General features: G+C 36.8%; 1 protein-coding gene across 1 annotated transcript; it reads right to left on the bottom strand.

Annotated features, from left to right (window-relative positions):
* Positions 1 to 20,006: 20,006 nt before the first annotated feature.
* Positions 20,007 to 21,618, bottom strand: LOC149394213 (uncharacterized). Its single transcript, XM_089618354.1, has one exon. The coding sequence runs from the start codon at positions 21,391 to 21,393 to the stop codon at positions 20,065 to 20,067; it is 1,329 nt and encodes a 442-aa protein (XP_089474480.1). The 5' UTR covers positions 21,394 to 21,618; the 3' UTR covers positions 20,007 to 20,064.
* Between the last annotated feature and the right edge of the window lie 5,927 nt (positions 21,619 to 27,545).

A 27,545-nucleotide genomic window follows, 5' to 3' on the forward strand; every position in this document is an offset into this window, starting at 1 on the left:
AAACCCGCCTATAGCATCTTCAATGGTTTGAGCTTCTTCGGTGGGAATTGGCAATTTTGCTTTTTTAATCAAAACCCCCAAAACGGCCACGCGTAAATTTTCTTCCTCCAAACGTGAGAAGTGAACTACGCCTCCATTCATGTACGCTCGCCTATTTGCAACATGAATTGTGCCTCCTTTCACAACATCATCAATGAAAAGAAGACACTCGACGCTTTCATCCGAACTCGGTGTCACCGGCGTGGTTGGATTCAATGAGCAACTAGCACGAACACTATTGGGTTTTTCCACAACGACATGATCGATCTTCGGACGATCATCAATGATGTTAGGATCGATCTTCGGACGATCGCCAACATCGTCGTGTTCTAAGCAAATCACGAATATATATATCAATATCTTAATACCAAAATATTTAGCTTTATAGATAAAAAAAATAATGAACATACCTAAAGAGACCGCGTCATTAACGTGTTCTTCAACGTTTGCCATCTCTTCATCATCAACAACCTTGTCCTTGAGATTCTCTTCCACACGGTCGACACTAGGCGACTCGATGTTAGCATCTCCGATATTAATGCTACAATTTCCACCGAAGGCTTTCATCACCAAAGATTTCAACTCGCTCATCTCCCGACGCATCCTAATTAATTCTTCTTTCGGCGTTGGAGGAACAAAGTACTTGAAACGCGAAGTGTGTTTGGATTGACCGCAAACTCGCGACGTTCCCAAAGCTTCTTGCAAAATGCTCTTTCCCGATTCCGGCTCCCATGTCCCTTGCGTTGTTTGTTGTGATAACGTTTTCTACACAAAATTATTTTCAAATAAAATTACAAGATTAATTGTTATAACAAATGTAAAGTACTTACGATTTTTTCTGCCATTAGTTTGTCTTTATCATCCTTGTAGTTATCTACGTCTTTCATTTCGGCCCGTTCGAGATTTGTACACACTTTTTCCGGTATTTGCTTTCCCATGTTCCGATGTTTGGTTGAACACTTCGGTTCGTCTATACTCAACAAATGCTATCCAATCTTCTTCGTTGACACTTGTGTAGAATTTCAAAACACAAGCCGGTCTCTTTAAGGCGATTGGATCTGAGATGATATCTTTGAGTAGATCGTTGTATAGTTCATGACGAAATAACTTTGCCGCTTCTCCGACTCTCATAAGGCAATCGTGCTTTTGTTCAATAGGAATCGTAAATCCTTCTAACATTTCTTTCCAAATCCGTTCTTTAATTTGATTATTCTCTTTAGATCTCCAATCGCGCATCGAAAGTGGAACGTATTCTCTAGCTAGCACGCCAAAGTAACTCGACAACTCATCACCCTCCTTACCAATTGGTTGTCCCTTATCATCAAATTGTACCGGAATTTTTTTACCTAGAGTTCTGGCCTTATTAACCCGACTCATAAGAGAGTTTCTTCTTTTTCTTTTTTCATCGGAATTTAGTGCTAGTTGTCTTCTAATTTTTCTTTTACCACTATCGCTAGAAGTAGTAGTAGTGGACGACATTGAATCTAATAAACAAAATTCAAAACATAATTTCAATTTTCAACTCAAATGTAATAAAAATCCAATATAAACTCAATTCCAATCACAATATAAACTCAAATCCAATCCGATTCTAAACAAAAACACAATTTCAATCTCAATTCAATCTAATATCAAATATATTTCTCAAATCAAATCAATATCAAACCTAAATTCAATAAACTCAAATCCAATACAATATCTTCCTAATTTCAAATCAATATCGAATTCACACTAAATAAGTCCATGTAAAAATGTTCAAAAACATTACCCGGAGTTTGACGAGCACAAGGGCGGCGAAGAGAAGGTGGTGAGATGAGGGCCGGAGAGGTAATGGCCGAAGGCGGCGAGGGGAAGGCGCGCGGCGAGGGTGGGCGCGAGCGAGGTGAGACCGGAGGGCGCGCGGCAATGTGAGGGCCGGAGGGCGGCGTGGGCGCGCGGCGAGGTGAGGGAGGGGGCGGGGGTGCCGAGAGAGATGAGTGAAAGGTGAGGGTCGGAGAAAGGGAAAGAGCGCGCGGGGCGGGGGCGCGGGGGCTCAGCGAGGTGAGGGACGGAGAGAGAGAGGGGGGCCGAGAGAGAGAGAGAGTGGTGGCGAGAGAGGGGCGGGGCGGCAAGAGAGTGGCGGAGAAAGAGAGAGGGATGAGAGAGATGAGTAGTGGAGAGAGAGATGAGAAGAAATGAAGTAGAATAAAGAATGAGAATGAGGGAAAATTGAAAAAAAAAACGCTAAGTATAGAATATGAAATGGACGGGTAGTTAAAAAAATTGAAATTTTCAGATTTTAAAACGTTCCTACAACGCTTATTCTAAGCGTTGTAGGAGCTCGCCGCGGCGATGTATGTTTCTCGCCGCGGCGAGATGCTTCTACAACGCGGCGACACCAAATTCTCGCTGCAGCAAGAATTACCCAGAAAATTATTGCCGCGGCAAAAAATATGCCATCGTCGCGGCGAGGATAACCCTAGATGTCCTCGCCGCGGCAATATACAATTTTTGCCGCGGCAACACCTTTCTACAACGCTTAAACAAGCGTTGTAGAATCCTCGCCGCGGCGAAAGTGAATTGTCGCCGCGGCGAGGAATACATTCGTCGCGGCGTTAAATGTATGATGCCGCGGCGAGACTATATGTCTGGAACATGGTGCTCTCGGTAAGATTTTCTCCGCGGCGACGACGTGTTCCCGCCGCGGCGCATGACTCCTGTCGCGGCGAGATTTGTACCTCGCCGCGGCAGAATAATCTCGCCGCGGCAGTATACAAATCCTGCCGTGGCGACAACCTTTCTACAATGCTTAAACAGCGTTGTAGAATCCTCGCCGCGGCGAAAGAGAATTCTCGCCGCGGCGAGGAATAGTTTCGCCGCGGTGAGACTACGTGTCTGAAACATGATGCTCTCGGTAAGATTCTCGCCGCGGCGAAATTGTACCTCGCCGCGGCGTGATTGTGTCCCGCGGCGAACGCATATTTTTGCCGCGGCAAGGACATTCTACAACGCTTATGGAAGCGTTGTAGAATGTTCCTGCCGCGGCGAAGTATAAATGTCGCCGCGGCGAGTGACCCGAGACTGGTGATATAAATTCTCATTTCTCGTCTTTTTCACTTTGAACTCTCTCATAACCTCACTCGAAAAAATATTTCAAGTACCTTTCAGACTCATTAAAGAGCGTCCTCGTTTACTAGTCTCATCTACACATTCAAATCTTGTAAGTTTCTTCTTTAACTTGTTCTAATTGTTGTTCTCTTGATAGTTTACTAATTAGAATTGACAATTTTTTTGTATAATTAGGGTTTTTCTATGAAGATGAGAAAGTGAATGTGGGAGAATAGATTGAATGAGATATATCGAAAAGGTGTAGATGAGTTTTGTGATTTTGCTAGAGAGAACATGGTAGATGTGAAATCTATTCGTTGTCCTTGTATTAAATGTGGAAATCATAGACATTTTTCGATTGATGTCGTTCGGACCCATTTGTTTGCATATGGAATAATGACCTCGTATCAAAGATAGTTCTACCATGGTGAGATTTTTCGTTCTACGGAAAATGAGGATGATGTTGAAGATGATATTGATGATATGTGCGGAATGATGAATGATTTGGAGGACGATTTTGTTGAGCGACCGGAATTGTTTGAGTCCATGATGAATGATGCGGAGACACCATCATATGAAGGGTGTACAAGCTATTCGAAGTTGTCATTTTTAGTTACATTATTTCATTTGAAGGCGTCGGGGGGTTGGACAAACACTAGTTTTACTCTATTGTTGGAAACACTGAACAAAGCATTTCCGAAAGACAATAAAGTACCTTTAAGTATGTATGAAGCAAAGAAGACTTTGGGTACATTAGGCATGAAGTACGAGAAATTCCATGCGTGCCCAAATGATTGTGTTTTATACAGACACGAGTATGAAGATCTAGATGAATGTCCGATGTGCAAAGAGTCACGGTGGAAGAAGGGTAAAATTTCATGTAACGGGGTTAAAGGAGTTCTAGTTAAGGTACGTACATTTTCAACACTTGATTAGAAAATACATGTAGCTCATATTCATTATTTATTATTGATTTTCGTTAAATATATTTCAGTCGTTATGGTACATTCCTCCAATGCCGCGCTTTCGTCGAATGTTTAATAGTGTCAAACACGCGAAGAACATGGTTTGGCACTCCGAAAAGCGTATCGATGATGGTATGTTGAGACATCCTGTTGATGCTGCACAGTGGAAATCATTCGATTTAGAGTATAAGGATTTCAGTGTTGATACTCGAAATTTGCGCCTTGGTCTAGCTTCTGATGGAATGAACCCGTTCAGCATGATGAGCAGTAAATACAGTGTTTGGCCGGTTATACTTGTGAACTACAATCTCCCTCCAAAGCTATGTATGAAGAGAAAGTTCTTGATGTTAACGAGAGAGAGAGAGAGAGAGAGAGAGAGAGAATAATAGAAATATTTAATTATTTAATAACAATTAATAAATCTGATAACAATATTTAAATCTTAAAAGTATTTAGAATAATAGAAAATACTATTATACCCTTTTAGATCTTGCCACTCATCAAAAGTGAAACTTAACGTCCAAATACCGACGGAAGTGGGGCCTTGTAACACGTGTTTGAGTTGTGAATTGAGTTTTGCAATATTTTCGAGTCCAGGGGCGAAATGTAACTGAGGTACGACTCCAGTGAGTAAAAATGGGATTTAAACCTATTTGAGATCGGACTATTATGTCCGGTCCGATATAGTACCGTTTTAAATCAGACTGTTTGATATCAAACCGTTTTGAACCTATTTTCATTATAAATTTTTTAAGTACTACCTGGTCCATTCTAGTTAAGACCGCGGTTTAAAATATTTAGACCGGACCTGATCACTTAGAATACAAAAAGCAGACCAGAACGGACCAATGAAATTTTAATTGTTTAAAATTGAACTTTTGGTTTAAAATTAGTGGCCTAGTCAAATTTACAGTTTCACTAATTTTTATGCGCCAACTTACACACATATAACATAATTTGTATGTGCCACCCTACACACACATAACATAATGCATTCCATATATTACAAATATTGGCTTACAGTGCTGGTTGCTCCAAAACCATTAATTAATGAGAACCACACACCTAATTTTGATGGAGTGAAGGTTATCGGAAGCGTAAGCAATGTTAAAGAAAAATGAGAATAGATGAGACGGTTTTGATGTTTTGATTTGAACTGCCGAAGAAAACACGGGTCAAAAACGGTTGCACCAAAATCGTCGCCTAAGTTTTGAATTTTATTTCTAGTTGTGATCGTCGGTGGTTATGATTTAATCATTTATAAACAAAATTCTCAATAAACACCGGATAATAAAAAAATAAAACTACGCAAAAACTCAATACGAAATTTAGACTTTCTTCTTCTTTTTCGCTTTTATATATCCTTCCATTGACTTTTTTTGGGAGAATATTTAGCCTTAGATCTTAAATAAATACCTTTTCATCTTTAGAAGGTTTTCATTTTAGAAAATAAAATAAAATTATAAATTATCACTCTTTTATTCTAATTGTATATGATATTTCTGAATTTTATATATATATATATATATATATATATATATCCCTTTTTAAGAAATAATTAATTAATGACTACCTATAATATTTCATTTTACTAATATTGATCATCTTATAACTTCTATTGTTCACCTTTTTATGTGGTTACATACATATAACAACTAAAAAGCAATATTTTTTTTTAACTAAAAAGGGATTATTTCTAAATTATAACATCCTCAATACTTTAGGACCAAAATCCAATAAGTCAAAATTAATCCAAAAGTATGACTTCCATATATGTGTTGGTACAAAAATACCCTTGATGAAATATCAATTTTTTTTTTGCATTTAATTTTGTTATTTACTTAAGAATGGTCACAAAATCAAAGTTAGAGATTATTTTTCGTTTGCTATGTGAAGTTACAAAAAACTTGGAAAAATTTGAAAATCAGAAAATATATATATATATATTTGGAAATTCGTTTGAAAATATATATAATTCGTTTGAACATTGATGTCAATAAAAAGACAAAATGTCAATAAATCTTCAAACGAATTTTTCACATTCCTAAAACCATTTTTTTCTTCAGATTTCTCAAACTATTAGGTATATACGAGAGTTTGGAGATTGAAATTGTGAAACACGTTGATATGGACATACATCTCTCTCTCTCTCTCTCTCTCTCTCTCTCTCTCTCTCTCTCTCTCTCTCTCTCTCCACGTCAATTCCTCTTCTTCTCCTTCATGATTTCTTCTTCTTTTTCTTCTTCTTCTTCTTCCTCTTCTTCTCCACCCAAAATGACAAAGAAACACAAAAACCCAAACCTTAAAGTTAATGTCATGGCAAATAAACATAAATCATCGCCGTAAATGGAGAGGGGCTCGAAACGAGATTGATTTCGGATGTGTAGATGTTGATTTTCTTTTGGTTTGCTTGAATATTTTTTTTCCGCATTTTCCAGGTTCCAAAAAAAAAATCGTAATGTCGACAATGTCAATAAATCAGGTAGATTATTGACGATCATGTAAATATACTAGACAAACGAAATATCAAAGAAAATTGATATTTCATTGGGTAGTTTTGTAACAACAAATATTGGAAGTCATACTTTTGGATTAATTTAGACATATTGAATTTTGGTCCAACGGTATTGAGATCATAGTTTAGGAATAATCTCAACTAAAAATCAGTTTTGTGGAAATGAGATGAGCAAGCTTGAATCTTGATTGTTGATTATTTCATTTTACTTCATTGCTCTTAGTATTTGAGGCTGTAAGAATCTTTTTAATGGATATATAATGTAATTAGAATCAGAGTCTGCGTGGAAAAAATTTGAAGTTGTTTATTTAGAGATTTAGAGTGTCATTTGTCAAGAAATATGAAGGCATTGTTTAAAGTGTCATTTGTAATTATAATGCTATCAACTCGAGCAGTTATTACTCACGCAAAGCAAAGAGAAAAACCGGAATAAGGTAATAACCGCACGTGATTTCATTTCTCATTTCAAAAGAAGAAAGAAAGAGGGAAAAAAAGAGAGGAATCGTCGACTGGGGAAGCGCATTTGAGAAGTCACAAAGATTTATAGTCACCAAAGGTTAGATTCGGAGACTGCATTCTTGGTTGTGCAAAGTTATTTCTCAGATGTTGCATTGTATTTGGTATCTTTAAAATATTAGATATTAGTTTTTTTTTAAACAATTTTTGTGAAAATTGGACCGAAAACTCAAGTTTCACCCTTTAATAATATTTGGTGAAGCCACCATTTTTTTCTTGTAAATAATCAGTCAAGCAACCATTTTTTTTTATCGAAATAATATGCAGTTGACGAATTTGATTATGTGCGTATTTAGAAGTTTTAGAAATTTGGGTTTTCTGTGTTATTGGGAATGCACGTGTAAATCGGACCGGAGAGTAGTTACAAAATGATTTTGAATTATGATCCTTGAGGTGGCCTATTTAAATGATAGATTTTGTGATATTATTTGTATCTTTTTGTCATTTGAAGTTTCATCGATTTTATCCATTACAAGGAATAGACTTTGATGTAAATTAACTTTATATTTACAAATATTTTCAGAATGGTTGTATTTTGTATGTTAATAGGGCTCAGTTAAAATGGCAAGAACCAAATATGCACCTGTTAAGAATAAAGAACTAACTATGAGCTCACCAACATAGAAGTAATGCACAAGCTGTAAAGTTAGCTCAACAACATATTTTGTTAGTTTCATATTTATTTACTGAAAATGTGGTGTTATGAGATTTTATTTATGAGAAAATTAGGAATATAGCAAACTTAAACGTTTGACATTGCTAAATAGCAAACGTTTAGTAAATCTTAGGTTAATAGCCGTAAATGATGACTTGGCCTAATATAATATATGAAAGTAGTTATTTACCTAGGATTTAGGTCTGTAAATATATGAAAGCGGCTATTTACCTAAGATTTACTAAACGTTAGCTATTTAACAATGTCAAACGTTTAAGTTGACTATTTTGCTAATGAATCCTTTATTTATAGTCATTTACATGAGCTAGCTAGAAGATATATGTACCTAGAAGACTGCCATATCGCCACATAAAAGAAGTAGAGAGAAAAAGGAAAAAGGAATCAGTGACTGAGATTACGCCTATAGTGAAACAAGTAAATTTTCAAATGAAATATGTGAAAGAATTGTAGATTGTTGAGTTAAGTGTACTATGTATTTACAAATATTTATAGTGTTTGTTATTGTAGTTTGGTGAGCCAGTTTTATCGAAGGACTATTAGGATTTCAAACAGAGAATCATTGTGCATTCACAATTTAATACAATGTACTTATTAAACAAGGTTCTGGTAACTAATGCACAAAAAGATGGTGGTAAAAATACTCAATGTTTAGACAAAACACTACTTATATACTCATTCTTTTTTTTTTCTTGGGCAAAAATACTCAAAGTTTCAAATTTAGTTACACGTAAATACTTTGCCGTTAAAATTTCTGTTAAACCTTAACGGTCCGAGTAGTAACGGACCCACTATAACGTAACATATGGTATTTTTGCCAAAGAAAAAAAAACTTTGAGTATATAAGTAATATTTTGATCAAGGATTAGCACTGGTTCAACATCGGTGGAAAAAAGAAAATTTGTAAATAAATGTAAATACCCCAATCGTAAGGCATAATAGTTGAAAACAACTATCTATTTTTCCAAGTTATAATATGTCTACAGAAAATACGATAATAGAATAATTAATAATGAAGAACAAAAGGAAACAAACTCGATTCCATAAGATAAACACCAGCCATGGTAAATCTGCAACAAACGAAAATGTCAGAATTGGAATAAAATAAAAAAATAAAAATAAAAAATAAAAATAAAAAATAGAAGAATGTACCTCAAGCAATAGCGCCCTAAAATTATGAATATTGCAACTGAATAAAAATCGATAGAATGATGCTAATAATATTGCGTATTTGAAACAAACAATCTCCAGGTAATCCCATAAATGGTTGCTAAAAGATGAATTCTGAGAAGATGAATGAAAAGCGGAATTCGGGGATTGAGTGAAAGTTGCTCTACTCGTCTATTTTCAATAGATCTTAAATGTGTACATTGCTTTGTTAAAATACATTGATACAATATTAACTAACGCTAACAGCCTCTCAAGCAGTCTAACCGTCTAACTGACTCGCCAACTGATCACGTGTCATCCTCGTACTCATTGGTTGACTACTTCGTTGACTGGACTGCTGACGTGGCTGTTGCCATTACTCTATTACCCCCCTCAGACTAAATGAGGACTCGTTGATGTTGATTGTGTGTTTTAGCTTCAGAAAGTGACTGGCGGAGAGGTTCTTTGTGAGCACATCATTCGTCTATTTAGCAATAGGAACATATTGGATCTCTAGCTCTCGACGGAGGACCATAACACATAAAAAAATGAAGGTCGATTTAGACGTGCTTCATGCGTGTGTGGAAGACTGGATTGGAATAGCCATTGCTGCTACGCCGAGATTATCACACCACACTATGAGAGGTTGAGTTATTGGAACTTGAGCGAGAATTCAATACTTTGCTTTCAAGTAGGCAACAACACCTTGCTTGTACAATGTTTCACAACAAGACTATACGTGTTAGAGAAATCAACTTTGGGCGTTTGAGCAAAACCCTTGGCCACAAGACACGCTTGGAAGCGTTGAATAGCGCATGTGGGAAGGTTTTTAACATTAAAAATCCATTTGTTGCCTATCACCTTTTGTTTAATTAGAGCATGGACTGGGGACCACCATTCTGAGCAAGGGCTCGCAATTCTGACTCCATGGCTTGTGTCCACTGTCTGTCCGCTAGAGCTTGGTTCACTGTATCCGGTTCACGTAGTACATGTGTGACAGCAATACGGTAACGAGACACTATGAAATTCTTTGGTTTGTAGATACTTGAATTTGACCTTTTATGCATTCCATGGCTTGTACTAGACTGAGTTGAGCATGAGTAGAGTTAGTTGTAGCTTATGATGCACTAAGAGTACCAATAATAGGTTGACTGGAGTGCATAGTGACCATTGGTGGTGATAAGCCTGAGCCATGGGGAGCAGCTGACATGTCACGCTGACAAATTGCTGATGTGTCTTGTTATGGAGTTGGGACCACTGGACGCAAGGTTGTAGCTTGTTGCAGGTTTGAGACCACTGAGTGTAGTTCTGTTGTAGCATCAACAACTATTGGACCACATGTTGGGATCACTGGACGCGAAGTTGTAGCTTGTTGCAGGTATAGGACCACCTAGTGTAGCTTTTTTGTGGCATCAATATCTATTGTTGTGGTATGTGATCGGTGAGAGAGTGGCATGGATGCGGGAGATGACTCATTGGCATTTAGTGGTTGATTGGCATTTTGTGACTCAGGTTTAGATGTGTAGTGAGAGAAAGTTAGAACTATAGATGTGTATTCATATGTAGGATGTGATTCATCAGGGAATAAAGTTGTGTATAGGAAATCAAATTTGTCAAACACATAATTTCTTGTGATATAGACCCTAGCATATGAATGAAGACATTTGTATCCTTTGTGTAAAGGACTGTCTCCTAGAAAAAGACATTTAGAAGATCTGAATTCTATTTGATGGTTGTTATAGGGTCTCAGATGGGGATAGACACTACATCCAAATACTCTTAGAAAACTGTAATTCGACCTATTGAACAATTTTTTGAATGGACTTAGACCGTCTAAAACTGGTGTAGGTAACACATTTATAATGAAAACTGCAGTAGTGAAAGAATTCCACCAGTAACACGTTGGAAGGTGAGCTTGAGCCAACATTAACAGTCCTAGTTCCACGATGTGCTTGTGCTTTTGCTTTGCACGTCCGTTTTGGGTGTGAAAATGATGGCACGGATGGCGTATAGCTACTCCTTGACTAGCAGGAAACAGAGCTAGTGGTCGATATTCCCATCCACAATCGCATTGTACTCCACAAATCTTGGCATTCAATGACTTCTCTACAAACTTCTTGAAGCTTTTGAAGACTCCAAATTCCTCTGACTTGGTTGTTAGTGGGTAAATCCAAGTGAACGTGGTGTAGTCATCAATAAAGTGTATATAGTACTGGTGACCTTGACTTGAGACTATGGGTGAGGGACCCCACTAGTCGGTGTGTATAAGATGTAGAACAGGTGAAGTACAAACAGTGAAAAAAGATTATAAATGATCATTGAGAAGAGAGGTGGACATTGACTGAGCCTCTGTGATGGACTAAGTCTGGTCTTAAGATCTTGAGGTTGGAAATGAGTTTTTGACATTGCGACTGCGTAGAATGGTCTTGAAACTTCTACCTGATGTTGAACTTCCAAGAAAATACAATCCATTCCTGGTTGTGCTTCGAAGAAGAACCCTCATTGTCTTCTTGTCCTTTACAATGCAATAATTGGCATGAAACTGTTGGTGATTCAAGTGGGTATCAGACACGAACAATCGCTCTGATACCACTTGTATTGGGGGATCGAGCGCACATCGGACACGAACGATCGCTCCGATGCGCCTCTTTTGAGATGATACCACCATATAACCATATTAATGCGGAAAAATAATTAATTACGCTGATCATAAGCTAATTAAAATATGGTTATAATTAACAAGATCTAGTTATGTTTAATTAATTTAATTCACGAGAGCATATAAGTCAAGCAACCGATATAAGAGTAAACGAGTACTTACATTGGTTTTCGGTTCACGAACTGAAAGCTTTCACAATCCGTCTTCGTCTTGAACGTACAAGCTTTCACACGATCAATAAGGAATTCCTCCTTCAAGGACTCGATGTGATGACACCTTAGTCTTCCGAGACGTAATCTCCGAGACGAATAAGAAAGATGAGTGGGCACAGTCTTTATCTCACTAGATCACGAAACTAGGTGTTTCGAGATCTCGCTCTTATTTTACTAAGAATGGAAACGAATTTCCGAGGGGGAGGAGAGGCAGAAGTGCACGGCCAAGAGAGGCTAGTGATGCACGAAATTTCTCTCAAATTTCTTAAAAATAATTGCTTAATTTTTGCCTTCTCATGAACCCCTATTTATAGTAGTAAAAATGAGATATTCATGGAATCTTCCAGAATATTTTATTTCCTTTTATTGTGTTCACACTGGTGGATTAAATCTAGGCCATTGGATCTCAACAAGTGAATCCTACTTTTTCTCTCATCCATCAGATCAATATCTATGGGATATTATTCTCTATTTAAAAAGAGAATATTTTATTTAGTGAGAGAATAAAGGGGAATATATTATTTCCCTTTAAATATATTCTCATATATTCTCCTAAATACTTTCCTATAAATAAGGAGAAAATATAAGGCAATATCTTATATTATTCTCTCTACTTTATTTAAGGAACTAAAGAGAAAATATTGGTAAATACCAATTAGAAAATTTCGAACTTGATGGCACACGGCCAAGGGGAATTTGCGCAAACCCTAGTGCCAAAATTCCCAATTTCGACTTTTCCATGTGTGCAAGGCCCAATTGGTTAAAACCCAATTAATTATTTATTTACTTGGTCCAACAATAAAAAAAAAATTAATAATTGTTTATTTACTTGATCAAACAATAAATAAACAATTCTACCATAAATATTTATTTAATTATGCGAATACCCGTTTTCCAGAATTAATGCTGTCAATCACAATTACAGCAAGTGAGATTAATAATGATAAACATTATTATACGAAAGTTCTTATCCGCCTTTATCAGAGCCGAATCGGGGACTATGGACCTAGTAATAGAAGCTTAACAAATCCGATGAAAAAGACGAAATAGTCCTTTCTCTTTTTCCATCGATTCGTTTAATCTTGGTCAAATACTCCACCTTGTAAGGCAAGACTGAACTCTCCTTTATACTAGAATTATATTTACTCATCGTGACGAGTGTCCACTGATATAGTCAGTTCGTGATCAAGATCCTCCAGGTTCAACCTGTGTAAAGAGAAGTCAATTTTTTCGTTATACTTCTTTTGATACATATCAGCCCTAAGCATTGTTGCTTCCCCAGCGAAAGATTCTTTCGAACGTTACTTACTTCGAAAGTGCTAGCAATCTATCGGTTCTGGAATCAACCCTTAGGTGAGTGAACATTATTCTTCTTTCAGGAAGGCTGGATTCCGTATCTGTAAATCACTTCCCACTCGAATTATGCTCTGAGAAAACTCCCAAGACATAAGCTGTGATTAGCATGAATAGCCTTTTAGCGAATGAGTCAAAAAGCTCAGTAACATAATCCAGTGTCCATGATCACTTTAGGATTTAGATCAAGTCTCACTGTGGCCATCATAGTGGCCTCGGTTAGTGTGTCGTAACGGTCCTTAAACGACACATCTACACCAAGACCTGTCCAGGTCGTACACTTATCACAAGTGTAGAATGCTCCCACATAGTGATAAACCTTCACCTATGTGTTCCACATATATGACTTTAGATATAGCTTTCCAGGCGTATATCAGTCATCGACCAAGTTTTAGCACACCGCCCGAACTCAGGTGCCCAGCACGTGACTCAGTTAGATACGGAGGCTATGGATGATAGTTGTTATTGATTCTAATTGTTTAGAACTCAACCCACTAATCATATAATGCTAATAAAGTAATCTTATTATCGAATTTAGTAATCATTTATTCATTATCTTCAAGTGGGCAATATTCCTAACAATCTCCCACTTTGACCAGAGAAGATAAGTTATGACATATGATTGCTGGTAGAGCTTGCGATCTCCAGATAGAGTAATTCTCTCGATCGGGTTTCATTGAAATCATATTGTTTAGTGTTGCGCCAAAATGCGGATTGATCGCCGGTCTTGGATCATGTGCGAAGATGACGGTGAAGAAAAACCTTCATTCGCCATTGTTGATGGCTCTGATACCAAGATGAATTATGAGGAGATGAATGAAAAGCGGAATTTGGGAACCAAGTGAGAATTGCTCTGCTCGCCTCTTTTCATTAGATCTGATATGTGTACATTACTTTGTTTAAATACATTGATACAATATTAACTAAGGCTAACAGCTTCTCAAACAGTCTAACCATCTAACTGACTCGCCAATTGATCACTTGATATCCTCGTGATCATTGGGTGACAACTTAGCTGACTGAACTGCTGACGTCGCTGCTGCTATTACTCTATTACTAAATTATATGACAACTTAGTTAACTAGACTGCTGACGTGGCTGTTGCTGTTACTCTATTACTAAATTATAGGGATTAATTTGAATTTCAAAACCAAATGAATTCTTATTAACTTTAAAATTCAAACGTAAACAAACAAAAAAAATCAAATCAAATGTGAATGACCTTCCTAAATTTAAATGAACTGTAAACCAGGAATGCATGCCCACAAAATGTCAAGTCATGTTTGTGATTATTTACATAATATTTACTAAAGATTGGTTAAACACCAAAGGTGACTTAGTTTGCTACTTTCTTTTATTATTAATGGAAGCTCAACATATTTTTCTCAAAAAAATAAATAGATAACCTTTAGATTATGTATATCAATACGAAACTAACCCAATATTTTTACTCCCAGGAAATTTTTTATGATTTTTAGAAGTGGATAGCCATTTTTACATTTTATTGCAAGAATGGCGTGTTTAAAGTGTTTATTGCAAAAGAAAGAAATTTAAGTTATAAATAATCATATTTTTCATAATGATTAAAATTAAGTTTTACAGTTTGAAAACTAATATTAAGAAAAAAAATTAAATAGAGTTACAAAAGGAAAGGTTACATTGAGCATTTCACGAGCGTTGTTTGTTAACCCCGCAAAACCCACAAAACCCAAACTATAAACCAACAAAAGCCACAGCCACAAACCCACAAAAGCCACAACCATAAACCCACAAAATCCATACCAAGCCTAGGCATCTTCGGCCACAACTCAGACTCTCTCTTTCTTCCACGCCTCCGTCCTCCTCGTCTATACTCCGGGTTAGTTTTTTTTGTTGAGAATTATGTATAATTTAGGTTGAAAATAAGTGTTATGTTTGGAATTGAGAGTATGGATTGATATAATTTAGGTTGAAACACTATATTTGTTTGATATTTAGTTGGAATTGAGTATGCATTTGATATTTAGTTGGGATTGAGATATAATTTTTGTTTGGTCTCGTGTTGGAATTGTGTTTCTTAGATTTCATGTCGTCCACTACTACTAACGGTAGCAGTAAAAAGAAAACTAAAAGACAATTACCTCAAAATATACATCACCACGACAAGAATCGGGGCAGAACCCTGATATTTCTCGCCGCGGCGGCGTATATTTTTCGCCGTAGTGAGATTGTTCTACAACAGATGTCTAATCCGTTGTAGAATACCACGCCGTGGCGATAAATATGCATCACTGCGGCGAGAATTCTGGAATTCTTGAAAATTGGACAATGGAACTCTATCGTTGTAGAATCTTCTACAACGGATGCGTAAGTGTTGTAGAACGGATATCTAAGCGTTGTAGAAGCTTCTACAACGCTAGATTCTACAACTTTTTTTAAGTGTTGTAGGATCTCAGTTTTGTAGTAGTGTTTGGGCTTTGTGTATGGGCTAGATATCTTTTTTGCTCTCGGGGTGTCATTTTTATGTTGTACAAATGATTGCAAATCAGGAATGCATAAATAGCCCACAAAATATACGGCAAATCAGGAATGCATAAGAATCCCACAAAATGTCAAGTCGTGTTTGTGGTTATTTACCTAATATTTACTAAAGATTGGTTAAACACCTAAGGTGGCTTAGTTTGCTATTATTTTTATTATTATTATTAATGGAAACTCAACATATTTTTCTCAAAAAATAAATAGATAACATTTACATTATGAATATCAATACGAAACGAACCCAATGTTTTTACTCTTGGGAATTTATTATGATTTTTAGAAGTGGATAGCCATTTTTACTTTTTTATGCAAGAATGGCGTGTTTAAAGTGTTTATTGCAAAAAAAAAAAAGAAAAGAAAAACTAAGTTATAAATAATCATATTTTTCTTAATGATTAAAGTTAAGTTTTACAGTTTGAAAACTAATATTAAAAAAAAAGATTTAAATTGAGTTACAAAAGAAAAGGCTACATTGAGCATTTCACAAGCATTGTTTTTGTAATTTCTCCCCTAAACACGAATACAAAGTACAAAGACACAACACAACACAAGACTTGGACTGTTTCTACTTTCTACCAAGGATTAAAATCTCGGATCTCGCGGTCGTACCGCACTTTTAATTTTGGGGATATCTCGTACCGTACCGTGGTATCTCGTGGTATTTGATGAACGTTCGAGGTATCTCGTACCGTGTGGTATACCGCATTCCGCGGGATATTCTGTCCAAAAAAGGTATTCCGCGAGGTATTTGAACAACTTTTTAATTAAGATTTTGTATAAATTTAGGATACACAAAAAATTAAATTTTAAAATAAAGTTTTCAACATTCCATACATAAAATTCTAAATAGAGTACAAATCAATACACATGTAATAGAGAGTTCTCAAACAAAGTCACACTAAATATTGAAAACAAATACAGATACACGTAATAGAGAGTTCTCACACAAAACAACAACATCAACATTAACAACATCTAATTAAATAAATTACTACCTAAATTCGGATAAAAAAAAAACTCATTTCAAAACAACATCAACATTAACAACAACATATAATCAAATAAATTACTTCCTAAATTCGGATGAAAAAAAACCCATTTCAAAATCAAAACAACATCAACATTAACAACATCAAATTATTCAAATTACTGCCCGAATTCGGAATAAAAAAAACCCATCCCAATCAACATTAACAACACCATCAAATTATTCAAATTTACTACCTAAATTCGGATTATAATAAATCCATATCAACAATCCATTAAAAAATACTCAACATTCAAAAAAAAATTCAAATTTTGAAGCTTACCCCGCGGAAGACGCGGTACACGGCGAGATTTGAGCAGCTTTACGCCTCCACCGGACGAGAAATGACCCTCCCGCGCGAGATCCGGCGAGATCTACACAGATTTGGTCTTCGGTCGCGCGAGAAACGAAGCTTCAGCTTCTCTTCTTCTCATGCGGAAAGAACGCGGAAATGAGGGAAAAACGAGCAAAATAACATTACACCCGAACGAGAAACGAGGGTATTTATAAGGCGAGAAGTTGCACGAGATCTCGCGAGCGAGATCTCGCGCGAGATACCCCCATCTCGCGCGAGATTTTAATCCTTGGTCTTGGTTGGGTGTATGTCTGTTTTAGCCGTATGCGTGTAAGGCTGTTTTGATGTTTTTTTTAGACTCGTTGATTGGGTTGTTAAGTTCTATTTTGTTGCGAGTGTGTTGTCGAGTGAGGCTCGCTTTTAGGTAGGATGAACAGGGCTCGGTTCATCGGCGCGGTTGGGACGAGCTGTTGGGCCGGGGACGGCAGCGACGCTGTGGCGGCTCTCGGGGGGCTGTTCACGGCCGTCGGGTTTCGTTCGGAGACTCGCGAAGTCTCGGTTTAGTGTTAGAAAGTCGAGAAATTTACCGAGTCTCGACTCTAGTCGCGAACCGTTATATAGTTTTATATGTCGTTGGATATGTCGTTAATTATTAGTACTATTATGTTGTTAGTGGCCACGTCTTTTAATTTCCAAATTGCTTTAATAAGCCGATAAGAATTATTGTTACTATGTTTTATAGTCAAGCTCGTTTGATATAAGTCGTTAAGAAAAAAAATTAATATGTTATCGTTATTAAACTCGTTGATTATTCAATTAATTATATCGTATCCTTATCTTAATTATGTATTAAAAATCGAGTTCGATTGTAAGCTCGACTCTTTTAATTTGGAAAAAGAATATCAATGAAAAATGCTTTATTTACGTACGGAAATAGAAATAAAAGAAAGGTTCGACTACGAACCGAGGGTTCGATTATTTCATAAATGTTTTTAAATTGAATCCAAGATTATTTATTTATGGTTAGACATTTAAAATACAAATAATTAGCTGTTTAGCCATCTAAAACACTAGCAATTTGGTTTTAGCCAACATTTCGTTAATTTCCCGTAAATAGCCATCTTGCTTACGTGGCAGCTTATTAATTGAATTTGTTTTACCTTTTCGTCCTTACGTTATTTTAATTAGGCATTTTTTTTAAAAAATTTTGAATTAAATATTGAAACCGAATAGGGAAGTTTTCAAATTTGAAATTTGAATTTTGAGCAGATTTTGAAAGATATCAGCCATTAATTGTCATAATTTCCAGAATTTTCGTGCTCAAAATATTTCCAAAATTTTTCAGTTTATTTACACGAATACACTGTAAATAGGCTTTGTATTTACACTGAATATACTGTAAATAAGCTTCGTATTTACACGAATATACTGTTAAAATGATTTATATTTACACGAACATACTGTAAATAGGCTACCTATTTACACGAATAAATAAGCAAGCACTTGCAAATCCTCAATCCCTTTTTAATCCCATATGTACAAGAAAAAGAAAAAAAAAAAGCAAAAAGCATTAAGCCATCATCAACCTCTTGACATCGCCGCCGACCTCGCGATCGGACGACCCAGCTCCCCCGGGCTTGGCGTGATTATAGACGGACTCGAAGGCGTTCATACACACGCTCGAGAACCCGACCATGCCCTCGAAGACGTGAGGCAAACCCATCTGAAGATTGTTGAGCGTCATCGTCCTCGTCACGCCCACGGACTTGTCGTGCCTAGTCCTCTCCTCCTCGGCCCTCGCCCTCAGCGCCTCGACCCGGGCCCGCTTCTCCGCCACCGGGCTCCTCTTCCGGGCGGGGCCCGCCGAGTACGGCCCGAACTTCCCCTCGAGCGTCCTCAGCTCCCCGGCTCTCCGCTCGAAGTCCCTCGACACCGACTCGGCTCTCTTCCTTTGCTTGAGCTCCTCGGACTGTTGGACCACGATCGCGTAGATCACGGTCAGGAACGAGTTGATGGCCTCCGAGGCGCCCCGGTCGGGGATGAAACCAGAGCTCGCTTTTTTTTCGTTTTTGAATTGTGTTTGAATGAGAGAGAAGATTGCGTGTATATTCGGTATTAATTACAGAGCCCTTGAAATACGCGGCAGTTATTATCCAAAGATTTGCTTTAATTGATTTTATTTTCGTTAGGGGAACGGGCGGGAACAATTGCGATGATATATTGGTATTTTTAACTACGTAAATAAATTCGTCTGGCTATTAACAAAAAAATTAATCAAATGTTAGCTAAATCCAAAACTGTATATTTTTAGGAGGCTATTTAGCTATATAACCCTTTAAAATATGCACTATTCTTTTGTTTTAAATTTTGTTAAGAATATTCATTTGTTAATAATGAAAGTGAAATATATGGCCACATTTTGAGTATCAAAACTCTAATATTGATGTTGAAATCTCTCGCGGTGTACCAAAACTCTAATTATGAGGTATCTCATTATCCTTGTATAACTAATTGGAGGTGCGATAATACTGTAGTTTCTACAGTGTGCCGTGTAAAAGTAATATGCCAATCGTGGCACGTCTAAGTTTTCTTCAATGTTGTGCAATTGTAACGTGGACCCCACAACCATTATTGTTATTTGTAAAATTATTGGGCTCAAGTCCCACTAGACGTCTTTTTCTCTTTATGAAAAATTAGTCTCACCCTCTCACTCACGTGTATTTATTATAGGGAAATTTGTGTCAATGTCACGAATTCGTCGGGTTTTTACATTTTTGTCACAAAGTTATCAAAATTGTATTTGTATCACAACGTATTTATATTCGTGTCACATGTGCAAATTTCAAATTACTCCCTCTCATCATTTAATCTTTTTATTAGTTACTCCATGTCTTCTAAATTTTTACAATACCTCATTAAAAATCACTTTATCTTCCTCTAAAACTTTCTAAAAATTGTGCGTGTGACGTATTTGCCATTGGATTGCCAATATTTGTGACATAAGATGAAAATACCACTTTATTATACCATATACCCATAAAAGCAGGCACATGCTCACACCAAGCTACGACCAGCGAACTCCGGATCTTGACCCAAAGCGAGCAGCGTCTGAGTGGAGAGATTAACCTCAAAGTCGACGCTTCCATGTCCGTCGGAGCCGGGCATGGGCGTCAGGAGCCCGTCCGTGTCGGGTTCGCGGTGCCGCACCGCCACGGGCGGGCCCCACCCGAAGTCGTTCCCGAAGACGTCGAACCGCGCCGACCCTCCCGTAATCAGCACGTTCGCCCTCTCCTTGCTCCCCGCCAGACCCGGCTTCTCAATCCACTTGGCCACGAACCTCCTCACCTCCGCCGGGGTCTGGGCCGAAATGGCTTCGTTGATCCGCCTGGCCGCGACCCCAAACCCTCCGCCGGAGAGAAGCTCTCCGGACGTGGACCTCGCCGCCACCATCTTCGCCGCGTTGCCGAAGTAGGCGTCCGACAGCGGAGGCCGGAGCCTCGGCCTCAGCCCCACCGCCACCAGGTAAGTCACCTCCTCCCCCGGGTCCAGCTGGCGGCTCCGGGTCACCGAAACCCAGAGATGAGCCATGAGCGCCTGGAACGACGAGATGGTCGGGCCTCCGGCAGAGGAGTTCGCCTTTGCCTTCAGCTCTGCCAGCGTGGCCTTCGAGAACCCGAAGATTCTAGACCCAACTGTAGCAGGCGAGTGCTTCTTCGCCCCGACGAGGCTCGGCAGCTTATCGTACGGAAAGGGTACTCGGATCGGGAGGTCGAAGAGCCCGCGGCGGTCGAAGACCGGCGGTGGCCGGTATGGACCGCCGTGGCCTCGGGCGATGTGGGACCAGGCGTTGAGGAAGTGCCAGAACGACGTGGCGTCGATCGCCACGTGGTTGGCGGCAACGCCGAGCGCGATCCCGTCGGAGATCTCAGTTACTTGGACCGCAAGCAACGGCTCGGAGACTCCTTTGTAGTTCAAGACTCCGTTCATGGGGTAGAACGAGCGAAGGAGTTCCCTCGGGACCTCGACCCGGCCGAGGAGGTCGGCCACGGCGACGCTGTTCGTGGCCGCGTGGACGAACATCGCTCCGTCGGCGGTCCCGGCTCGGCAGTCGATGGAGTACGTGGCGGTGCCGGCGAGGGAGTCCTCGGAGACGGTGAGACGGCCGGCGAGTGGGTAGAACATGCGGAGAGCCTGAGAGAGAGTGGCTTTCAGGTGATCAGCCACGCTGTCAATGGATGATTGAGGTTTCTGGAAGATCAGACACGTCTGTAAGGGAATAAAGACGAGGTGCATGAGATCCCATGGAGTCAGCTCCAGCCGTTCATCATGATCACCATCGATGAAGATTGGAAGAACATTGGAAGACGAGATTACTCGGATCATGGTTGGAGGGTAAAGGTTAACGGTGTTTGGTAAAATTCCAAGATGACAAGAGTTGTATGAAAGTATGTGTTTTCTTTGTATTATCAAGGGATATAGGTGTTTGATTGTATTTTTTTTTTCCCCATAAAAAAAGAAAAACGGGTGGATGATGTATTTTTCATATTTCGCAAACTTTGCTTGGACAGAAGTTAAAGAAGGAGCTACAGATGGGTGATTTCAGTAAGTGAGTTATAAATTATAATGCGTCCAACGCCAAGCATCCGTGTAAAGTAATAATTAATTGTGGACATATTGGTAAGATGGCGACAAATTTATATATATATATATATATATATATATAAAAATTTGTCGCCATCTTACCAATATGTTCACAATCTTTAAAATTGATATATAAACTACGGATCCTAATATAAACATCCACTGGCTTGAAGATACAAATCTTAAATCACATGCTGATTACTAATTTTTCAAACTTTATTGTACACTAGATCTAAAATATTATAATATCAAATCAATAAAACACTTTATATAAATGGAACTACACTTTAAATGTGGCAAATAACGTAACAAATTGATTAGACATTCATTCAAACAAAAAACAACTTAGATCATCTCTCATGAATAATCTAAAATTTCATTACTAGAATTGAAGTTATTTAATTTTTATAATTTTACAATAAATAAATAAACTATATTTTTTAATTTAGTAACACTAATCATTTAGCTTAAAAATTAGATCATGCAGAAAAATCGTTTGTATTCTATTCCATGAATATATAGTCTTCATTATAATTAATGTTGTATTTTTTCTTCAACTATATATTCATATTCGTATGTATCTATTCAATGCTCGTGTATCTATTCAATGCATAAGTAAGTTTGTATCAGATCTCAAAAGCACAAACACCATAAACTCCATCCAAAATTTATTGCCCTCACTTCAACCTCATCAACCACCTCCTCTTAGTGCAACCTCATTCAGCTCTCCCACCATGGCACGAGTCACAAATTTATTGGCTATAACTAATCCATACTCATGTTCATTTATAGGTGAAGTAAAGATGAAAAATCTCATAAGTGTGATGTAGAGTAGATCCATAAGAGTGAAGATCTATGATGATGGCAAATTTGTGTTTCAAAGAAAAATCACACATGACTAAGCTTATGTGCCGTTAGGTAGTAGAAGTGCATAAAGCACGAATATCGATCGTACGAGGGACTTGGACAAATTTCGATGTAAATTCACTATCTTTTCTTTTTAAGTTGTGAAAATGTAAAAGTTGGGGTTTTTGATGTTTTAAAGAGTGAAACTATTTTGAATGCAAGACTAAGTAAAGGCGATTAACAACGATATAACAACAATAAGGAAAACAAGGATTCTAAGCTCGGGTTAGAGCATGAAAACTTAGTCTAAATCCCCCTAAAATATACATTAATCTCTCTCAAGTCTTTAGGGATCTAGTTATTTGGTGAACTTACACCTTTCGGCTTAGGTTTTTTTAGAAGAAACCATATTTAACTCGGGATTTAAAACAACTACATCTACCCCCTAGTATCGCACTAAAGTATTCCGCATGATAAACGTTTCGGGTATTTTATACCGCGTGATATACCGTAAAAAAAAATTGAGATTTTGTAAGATATTTGAATAACAAATAAAAAAAATACATTTTATATATACTAAAATTTATAAATATTTTAAAACTTATTACAAATTAATATATGACATAGTTTTATATTTGATAAGTAATTGGTATTGTTAGTTATTTAGGTGATAAATTTAAAAGCTTATAATAATTAAATTTATCATATATTATTAGTTTGTTGGTGTTGAATACTAATAATATTAAATAAAATAAATAAAAAGAAGTTAAAGATAAAGATAAAAAAAAACATGTTTGGAAAAGTCTAAAATTTGTTACTTATTATCAATAAACAATTGATAATATGTATCAATTGTTATTTGAATTTGTAACTTATTAGGTCATTCCAAACGTCACGTTTGGAATATAGCCAACGTTTGAAAATTTATTTAAAAAATAGTCAAGCAGATGATGTGGCACTTGAATAAGTCATTTTACATATTTTTTTCTCATTAAAACTTCAAAAATCTTTATCTTCCTCATATGAACTCGAAATTGAGTGATTCCAAATCTACGGATTCGTGGCGATGAGAGTTTTAAAAATAGACCCATTGTGTTAGATGAAAAATCATGTCTAATATTGTAGAATTCCGCCGGAGTTCACAACTGGTATATTAATTTCATTAATTGCCGATTTTTTAAATTATTTACATTTTTTTTGTTAATTATAACATGTTTAATATGAGGATATTTAAGTCAAATATAATTATCCTTAGCTATTTCTCCACGTCAATTCCTCTTCTTCTCCTTCATGATTTCTTCTTCTTCTTCTTCTTCTTCTTCTTCTTCTTCTTCTTCTTCTTCTTCTTCTCCACCCAAAATGACAAAGAAACACCAAAACACAAACCTTAAAGTTAATGTCATGACAAATAAACATAAATTATCACCGGTAAATGGAGAGAGGCTTGAAACGAGATTGATTTCAGATGTGTAGATGTTGATTTTCGTTTGGTTCGCTTGATATTTTTTTTTTCCACATTTTCCAGGTTCCAAAAAAAATCGGCAATGATAGGAAAGAGTAGATACAATGCTCTTAACGATCTGAAAGCCCCTTTAGTAAACAATGTCAATAAATCAGGTACATGATTGACAATCATGTAAATAAACTAGACAGACGAAATATCAAAGAAAATTGATATTTCATTGGGTAGTTTTGTAACAACAAATATTGGAAGTCATACTTTTGGATTAATTTAGACATTGAATTTTGGTCCAAAAATATTGAGAATGTCATAGTTTAGGAATAATCCCGACTAAAAATCAATTTTATGGAAATGAGATGAGCAAGCTTGAATCTTGATTGTTGATTATTTCATTTTACTTCATTGCTCTTTGTATTTTGAGGCTGTAAGAATCTTTTTAATGGATATATAATGTAATTAGAATCAGAATCTGCCTGGAAAAAATTTGAAGTTGTTTATTTAGAGATTTAGAGTCATTTGTCAAGAAATATGAAGGCATTGTTTAAAGGGTCCATTAGATATATAATCGTATTTACACTTTTAGATTGCTATTTAGCCTGTTTTTCGTAAATGTTTGGTAAATAGTTATGTCCATTTATTTACACCCTTAAATGTTAAGATATCACATTTTATTTCCCGCCCAATGTACTATATTTTTTAATTATAATGCTATCAACTCGAGTAGTTATTACTCACGAAAAGCAAAGAGAAAAACCGGAATAAGGTAATAACCGCAAGCGATTTCATTTCTCATTTCAAAAGAAGAAAGAAAGAGGGAAACAAGAGGGGAATCGGCGACTGGGGATTGGGGAAGCGCATTTGAGAAGTCACAAAGATTTATAGTCACCAAAGGTTAGATTCGGAGACTGCATTCTTGGTTGTGCAAAGTTATTTCTCAGATGTTGCATTGTATTTGGTATCTTTAAAATATTAGATATTAGTTTTTTTTTTAAACAATTTTTGTGAAAATTGGACCGAAAACTCAAGTTTCACCCTTTTATAATATTTGGTGAAGCCACCATTTTTTTCTTGTAAATAATCAGTCAAGCAACCATTTTTTTTTATCGAAATAATATGCAGTTGACGAATTTGATTATGTGCGTATTTAGAAGTTTTAGAAATTTGGGTTTTCTGTGTTATTGGGAATGCACGTGTAAATCGGACCGGAGAGTAGTTACAAAGTGATTTTGAATTATGATCCTTGAGGTGGCCTATTTAAATGATAGATTTTATGATATTATTTGTATCTTTTTGTCAGTTGAAGTTTCTGAATTTGAAGTTTCATTGATTTTATACATGTTACAAGGAATAGACTTTGATGTAAATTAACTTTATATTTACAAATATTTTCAGAATGCTTGTATTTTGTATGTTAATAGGTCTCAGTTAAAATGGCAAGAACCAAATATGCGTCTGTCAAGAATAAAGCACTAACTATGAGCTCACCAACATAGAAAGAGGTAATGCACGAGCTGTAAAGTTAGCTCAACAGCACAACGGTTCTGTACCGTTGTAGAATCCTCCGCGGTGGAATGTTTTCACAACGATACTCGTCCCGTTGTGGAAAAGTAATGATTCCACAACGGGACGAGTTCCGTTGTGGAAAGGTCCGTGATTTCACAACGGGACAGTCCCGTTGTGAAAAAATTTAACAGATTTAAACACATTGTCCCGACAACGTGTATAATTCGTCGCGGTGAATCTTTCCACAACGGTAAAATTGTACCGTTGTGTAAAGTTTCGCCGCGGCGAAATTGTACCTGAGAGTTATTTTTACAGTTTTCTAATTAAAAAAATTTAAATGAAATTATGTATCCAAAACCAAATATCCATAACATCCAAAATCAAACTAATAATATTCAAATTCTATAAAAGTTTGTACGTAAAATACTCACTCTTCTCGAACGTTTTCTAAGTTATCTGGTGTATATGACTTCTTCAATTGTACGTAAAGTTTGATTGACGTTACTCTGGGCTCCTTGGTTGTCAAGCTTGAAATCCGAAAAAATCCTTATACGCACAATAAAAAAAACATTAGAAAAAAAATATTCGTGTAAATGAAATACTTCAAATAACATGTAATTAATTTATCTTTTTATCAACTTCTTTAAATCGGACGGGATTTTATTTTTCGACGGGTCGAAGAACATCGCTTGATCTTTCCAAAGAGCGAAGACAACAAGCATCCAATGATCATTTAAATTGTACGGCATCAAATCTAAATCCTTTCATTTCAATGATCTTTTAGTTGTTTAAAAAAATCATTTAATTTTTTTTAATTCCACAAAGGGTCAATAGTCCCGTTGTGGAATCATCAAGATTCCACAATGGGATAATTGTCCCGTTGTGGAAACATCAAGATTCCACAACGGGACAACGTTCCGTTGTGGAATATCCGTTGTAGAATATAACATTTGTAGTAGTGTGTACTTATTAAACAAGGTTCTGGTAACTAATGCACAAAAAGAATTGTTCAATCTGGGTCCATTTGGAAAGTTTCAATACTTACAAGGATCAACATACCCAGAGAAGTTTATACATCTCCTAGTTATGTCTCAAACTGAATCTAATGACAAGGATGAGCTCTGGTTCAACATTGGTGGAAAAAAGAAAATTTGTAAATAAATGTAAATACCCCAATTGTAAGGCATAATAGTTGAAAACAAATATCTATTTTTCCAAGTTATAATATGTCTACAGAAAATACGATAATAGAATAATTAATAATGAAGAACAAAAGGAAACAAACTCGATTCCATGAGATAAACACCAGCCATGGTAAATCTGCAACAAACGAAAATGTCAAAATTATAATAAAAAAAATAGAAGAATGTACCTCAAGCAATAGCGCCCTAAAATTTTGAATATTGAAACTGAATAAAAAATCGATGGAATGATGCTAATAATATCGCGTATTTGAAACAAACAACTCCACGTAATCCTATAAATGGTTGCTAAAAGATGAAATCTGAGAAGATGAATGAAAAGTTGAATTTGGGGATTGAGTGAAAATTGCTCTACTCATCTATTTTCAATAGATCTGAAATGTGTACATTGCTTTGTTAAAATACATTGATACAATATTCAGTAACGCTAACAGCTTCTCAAGCAGTCTAACCATCTAACTGACTTGCCAACTGATCATGTGTCATCCTCGTGCTCATTGGCTGACGACTTCGTTGACTGGACTGCTGACATGGCTGTTGCTATTACTCTATTACCCCCCTCAAACTAAACGAGCACTCGTTGATGTTGAATTTATGTTTTAGCTTCAGAAAGCGACTGACGGAGAGGTTCTTTGTGAGCACATCAGTTGTCTATTTAGCAATAGGAACATATCGGATTTCTAGCTCTCGACGGAGGACCATAACACGTAAAAAATGAAGGTCGATTTCGACGTGCTTCGTGCGTGTGTGGAAGACCGGATTGGAAGCCATTGCTGCTACGCCGAGATTATCACACCACACTATGAGAGGTTGAGTTATCGGAACTTACGCGAGAATTCGATACTCTGCTTTCAAGTAGGCAACAACACCTTGCTTGTACA

This window comes from Urtica dioica, chromosome 6 (assembly GCF_054948205.1).
Source record: "Urtica dioica subsp. dioica isolate 48M chromosome 6, U.dioica_male_clone48M_v1_H2, whole genome shotgun sequence".
Lineage (NCBI taxonomy): Eukaryota > Viridiplantae > Streptophyta > Magnoliopsida > Rosales > Urticaceae > Urtica > Urtica dioica.